At 38.1% G+C, this 5,802-nt stretch overlaps 1 protein-coding gene across 1 annotated transcript; it reads left to right on the top strand.

Annotated features, from left to right (window-relative positions):
* The first annotated feature begins 3,770 nt into the window (after positions 1-3,770).
* On the top strand, positions 3,771-5,560 carry LOC134003851 (uncharacterized). The gene is made up of 3 exons (XM_062443203.1): positions 3,771-3,907; positions 4,842-5,480; positions 5,524-5,560. The coding sequence occupies exons 2-3, from the start codon at positions 4,876-4,878 to the stop codon at positions 5,558-5,560; spliced, it is 642 nt and encodes a 213-aa protein (XP_062299187.1). The 5' UTR covers positions 3,771-3,907; positions 4,842-4,875.
* The last annotated feature ends 242 nt before the right edge of the window (positions 5,561-5,802 follow it).

Here is a 5,802-nt window from a genome sequence, read left to right as displayed (position 1 = left end):
CAAACGAATTAGATGCACCTTGTCATCGAGTTGTTGACTCTTGAAAAGCGAGCGGCGTTTGGACAGGAATCCAATTGAAGTTTTGAAATACCCACTCGTGCCACAGTGCTAACATCATGAACACACCATAAACAAAATGCTTACATCATTCATTAACATTTCAGTTTGACCTTTTTTTCTGTGTCAAAATATAACCAGCTCTATCCAATAGCACCACACAAAAAGCAGCATACACCACACAGGATATCAGAGACAGGCCTTTTCTGTGCAGACTTGCATCAGAATCTCCTACAGTACAAATAGTTCCACCTCAAGGACACTCACTTATTACATGCATCTTTGTTTATTTTCCCCAGCTTAATTTGGTCTCCAGGCCCACAATACATCAGCTCAAACACACTCCAATGCTTATAGAGCCATCTTGTGGTGCTAAGATGCATTGAAGGCCTTTGTCACACAACATTTGATAAAAGGCCCTCTTTGTTATATTACCAAGGTTAGACAAACCCAACTAGATTCTATGAGTGGCAAAATAACAGAGATGCCTGTATTCAGATGCTGCTGAAAGCTGAAATCTGATAAGCTTTGAAAAGTTGACTCATTCGCACCTCAGCTTCCACTGTCTTCACTTCCCTTTAGCAAGTACATATTGAAAGTTCCTGTGCTATAGAAAAGCTAATCTCATGCGAAGATCGGCATGATGACCTCAGTATAAAAGGACTAATGAAAATATGGGCTGTTTTTTAAGATATTCTCATCATCTACATGGTGGTATATAAAGTGGTGGTATTTAAAGACTGTAAATATTAATCGAAATATGAATGTACATTTTATTTCAAGTCCTAAAATTCAAATAATAAATATCTAATACTCCTGCTCAGAGCATGTATGTGATTAATCATCCAATCACTTTAGAGCTCTTAAAGATTACTCCCACACTCCACTGTAAATAGGAGTAAGTTGCTTGATAAAGTTGTCTTTTTCTTCAAATTCAGTAACGAACTGCTTCAGTCATAAATTGTCTCTCTAGAGAATTCTTAAGATGTGTCCGGGTTATTATCTGAGCTCAAAAACTCACAGAAATATCCAATTCTGAAACCAATCTTGGACTTTTATGATTGAAAAAAAGTAAAGATCCAACTAAAAAACCAACAGGTTATCCTTATAAAGATACAATAGTGAACATGTACACTTTAAAATGTTCTGAATTATTTTACAGACTTTTCCATTTTTCCATAAAACAATGAAATGCCTGTGAATTTACAGATATTAGCAGTAATGTAAAGATTTACCTTTAAAATAGTATGTGTGTTTTATAATGGCAATTTATTGTATTAGCATGGATTCAAATATCATTTTACATAATTTGTGAGGTAATATCTTACAGAATTTGACCTGTTCATGAGAATGAAGAAATGCATGTAAATTAGCACAAAGGCCAGTCTGTTTTCCAATGTTTTAATCCACATTTATCAACAACAATAATAATTTTGATGCAAACCTAATTGTGTGTTAACTGTAATTTGACGGTACTCGTCTGCAAACTTCGCTGCCAGAATTTTACTACCATAACCATAAACCATAAAGTGCAACATTTTCAGTTCCTTTCATGTACTAAATCACATCTCTTTTTTCTGATGCTTTTCCACAATAGAGGAACTGTGTCTATCATACTTTTTCATTTTAGTTTCTATATACATTAATGTCGATATCTAAATAACTTGTAAGATGCTACAAATGGACTTAAATAATCATTGAACATGTTTGCCTATACTTGATGTATGGGCACAGACTCTGGACTTTAGAAAAGGCTTTTAGTTGAATAAGTGTCATTGGTCACTTGAGATACACATACTATAAATAACAGTATATATAGTATGATCATGTACTTCTATATGATGTTTGATATGTATGATGATATGGTCAAACTTTACTTTTATTCTAATGTTAATGGGGTTTTTTTATTACAAAGCATTGAAACAAATACACAAATACTTTCATGTTCCCTTAAATGTTAAATAGAGTGAAATCTAGTTCATAAGTTCCACAGAGACCAAAAATGAAACTTAAGCATTGCAACTAAGCAATACTGTACAACATGTCCCTGAAACCGCCTTTGTTGTGGTCAATTTAGACAGTTTTTAATGTATTGAAACGTTTGTTACACATTCTTCTCATTCTCCAGAGAGGCATAAATCCCTCCAGATAAGAGCCGTCTTCCAGGAAATGTGTAAGCGTATGAGAAAAAGTAAATAAACTGTAATTAGCAAATGCACTATATATATATATATATATATATATATATATATATATATATATATATATATATATATATATATATATATATATATATATATATATATATATATATATATATATATATATATATATATATTCAGGTAACTGCAAAGCCTAAGCTTAACATGCCTTGATAAAAATCATAATATTCAAATGCAGTCATTCTCTTGTAAGGATTCAACAGTGAGTTTATAGTGATATTATCACACTTAAAAGATAGATTCATAGCTTTCCATATCTCTCTTGAAACTACAGGTAGGTGCCCAGAACAATGAAAGAGGTTTTAATACTGGCTATTAAAAAAGGTTCTTTCAAGGGATGAGGACTAAAATCCACAGTGTGTCCAAATAATCATTCTGCACAAAAATGTATCTAAAATGCATTTTTATCTGAAGCTTAGGCTATATGAGGCTTCAGCAGTCTGAGTCAGTCATATGAAGCAGATATCTGCCACATTTACAGTCTTTTTAGCATCAAATTCCCTCTTCAAACAGTGTTTCCCTGTTTTGCTGTGGAGGAAGTATATTTACAAAAGGCGAACCCTCAATTGGTACTAAAAACACTAATATTGAGAGATATCTACTTTATTTGACTCATTTGGATGACCAAAGCTTCATAATTAGCTTCAGATCAACTTTTAAATACATTTTTGCACAGTGGGAGGATTTTGTCCCCCATCCAGTATGAAGGGGATTAATGATTATGACAAGAAAAAACTGTTTCAATGTTCATTTTTGCTCCTGACTATTGAAAATGTATGAACATGTCCTTTACCCAGTATTACTTTTATCTGGGTTATCATTGTATTAAATTATATGAAAACTAAATGTGTAAAATAAAGGTGCTGTGGTTCTTGGGTGAGTTTCTAATCATGAACTTTTTGTTCATGGCATTTCAAACAGTCATTCTTATAGGTAGTTTTGCTCTGAAAAGTACATACAATACAGGAGTTTGGGGTACATTTTAGGGCCTAGATGTGTATATTTATAGAAAGTCGGGTAAGAGGAACCTTGAAAATAATATTGTAGGAAAAGTAACCTGTCTGACCTGAAAGCCGCTAAGACGGAAGCTGAACTGATGTTAAGTGTTTCAATTGACCCGGCTCTCCCCTATTTTACAAAGTGGGGTCAGGGGCCCCCTTCAGGTCTTTGCGAGGCTTCTTGGAATGAATTAAACGAGTAGCCACTATTTTCATGACCAAATATTATCAATGAACGCATTTTGACAGTAAAAAAATACATTTTCCATAAAGTAGGATACGGTGAGCACAGTTTTTAAACGCATTACGCCTTTTAAGCATTACGTTTGCGTTGCATCTTCAGCTGTGGATGGCTGAAAGGTTTACTGAGCCGTAGGAAGAAGAAAAAAAGAAAAGGAGAAGAAGAAAAAAAGAAAAGCGCTTCCCTGGCAGGCATCATCCCCCTCAGTCAGTCTGACCGCCCACAGTCCGGGGGGAGAAAGTGCTGCTTTGTGAATGAAGGGAGCGGCGGAGGGCAGAAAACAAACTTTAACGATATTATCTGCGACGCTTTTTAAAAACAACAAATTAACGGAGAGCTTTCGACGGTGCAACAAGCGACACCTGGCCGACAAGCAGCGAGAAAACACGGTAAGTCACGACGTGTTTTAGGACCTTGTGTGGCACTGAGAGAAACTAGATTGACAGGCTTTTTTTTTCTCGACGGAAAGATGCATGCATAGCAGCTCAACCGTGACTGGAATAACTGTCGTGAGATGGGAGATAATTTCAGGCCAGAGCTGAACTCTCTTTATCTTTAAAAAACGCCTTTTATTTTTTTGTCCCAACATGTTTTTTCCCACAGTGTCGTGCAAACTAATGTAGCCTCTTTAAGAAACATTTTATAGCTGTCCTTTTAAACTATGAATAGAGTAGGATAGAAAAGAAAAGAATACAAAACCACATATCCCAATTGCTCAATAAAAGTGCATTCATTCCCATAGTATACAGCGTACCATATTTAAGTTAATTGTAGTTTGTTGACCACATTAATTGCAATTGTGATAGAATGTGATTTAGGGATGAAATAGGAAAAGCAAATGGCATCATATGTTTAATGTAATCCTTCGGGGGGAAAAACTATATCTGACCTGTTTTAGATTATCTGTCCATGTCGTGAGAATTGGTTTCTTTTTGTCCACAGCTGAAGCATCTCACCGTTTTCATGCAAAGTTTCCGTCTGCTTGCCAGTGTGTTTCGCAATGTTACATGACTCATGCAGAAGACGTGCATTCCCAATGTCACCATGAACAAAAAATAGACTCATAGAAGACTCATTCATGATATTACGAGGTTTTGCCTCTAGGGAGTCTGGTCTGTAAGTGTAAGCATACGGTTTGATCAGAGTGTTGTGAACACACAGTAGTTTTCTGTGGTTTAGATATTGTTCTTTTCAATAAAATTACTGTTTTTCTCCTCCTTTGCTTACAGTGGCTGAGTTGAGTAAACAGGATTACTGTAGGCGGTTACTAATGAGAAATGCAACTGGTGGTCTTTTTTTCTTTTCTTCTCTTTTTTTTTGCAGAAGCTGCACAGACATTTTGGAGAGGCTATAAATCATGGTGGTCAGTTTGGTCTATTTGGCGTGCCTCTGCCTGGTGGTGGTGATAGTTAGTGGTGAACCCTGTCTCATCATCAGCGAGATCAACGCCGACAACCCGAGACTGGACACCACTGAGTTTGTGGAGCTGTATCACACCAGTGGACAACGGGCCTCGCTGGAAGGCTACACCCTCGTGTTCTACAACGGAAATGGAAATATAGCTTACAAGGTGTTGGATCTCAAAGGTCACAGCACAGACGACAGAGGCTTCTTCTTGGTGGGCTCGGTGGACATGCTGCCCAAACCGGCCATCCTTCTGCCTCCAAACACAGTCCAAAACGGCCCAGACGCCGTTGTCCTCTACCACACATCTGCTGCCCGCTACAGCGAGAGAATGAACGTCACTGCCCTCGGGCTGGTGGACGCTGTCGTTTACATGACTCGCCGCACTGGGGGTGCAGAGTTCCTCGCTGAGACTTTGACACCTGGAGAGCCAGCCTTTGTCGAAGATGAAACTGCACTTGAGGGGGATGAGTCGATTGAGAGGTGCTTGCTTTCCGAAGATCGCTGGGGCTTTCAGGTGTCCTCACCCTCTCCGGGCCAGAGGAACAACTGCACCACGCCTGCTGCTCCGGCGACCATCCCTGTCATTACTGAGCTGAAGCTGGGAGGAGGGCAGGTGGACGGGTTTGTGGAGCTAACTGAAGCCCCAGCTGCAGGTCCGCTGGTGCTGGTGGTGCTGGATGGGAAAACAGACATAGTCAGTGTGAGTTTGGATGTGAATGCGGATTCCAGGAATGGCTTGATCTCCATGCTTGTAGAGAAGAGCTTTATGAAAGGTCAGTGTGATGCGGGTTGACATGGTCTTACCCAGACTATTCAAGTTAATATGATTCAGATTGTCGATTTTCCCTTTTCGACTTTCACGTTTTAATTGTGAATT

The sequence above is a fragment of the Scomber scombrus genome, chromosome 21 (genome assembly GCF_963691925.1).
Source record: "Scomber scombrus chromosome 21, fScoSco1.1, whole genome shotgun sequence".
Lineage (NCBI taxonomy): Eukaryota > Metazoa > Chordata > Actinopteri > Scombriformes > Scombridae > Scomber > Scomber scombrus.
This window is presented reverse-complemented; position numbering and strand designations above follow the sequence as displayed.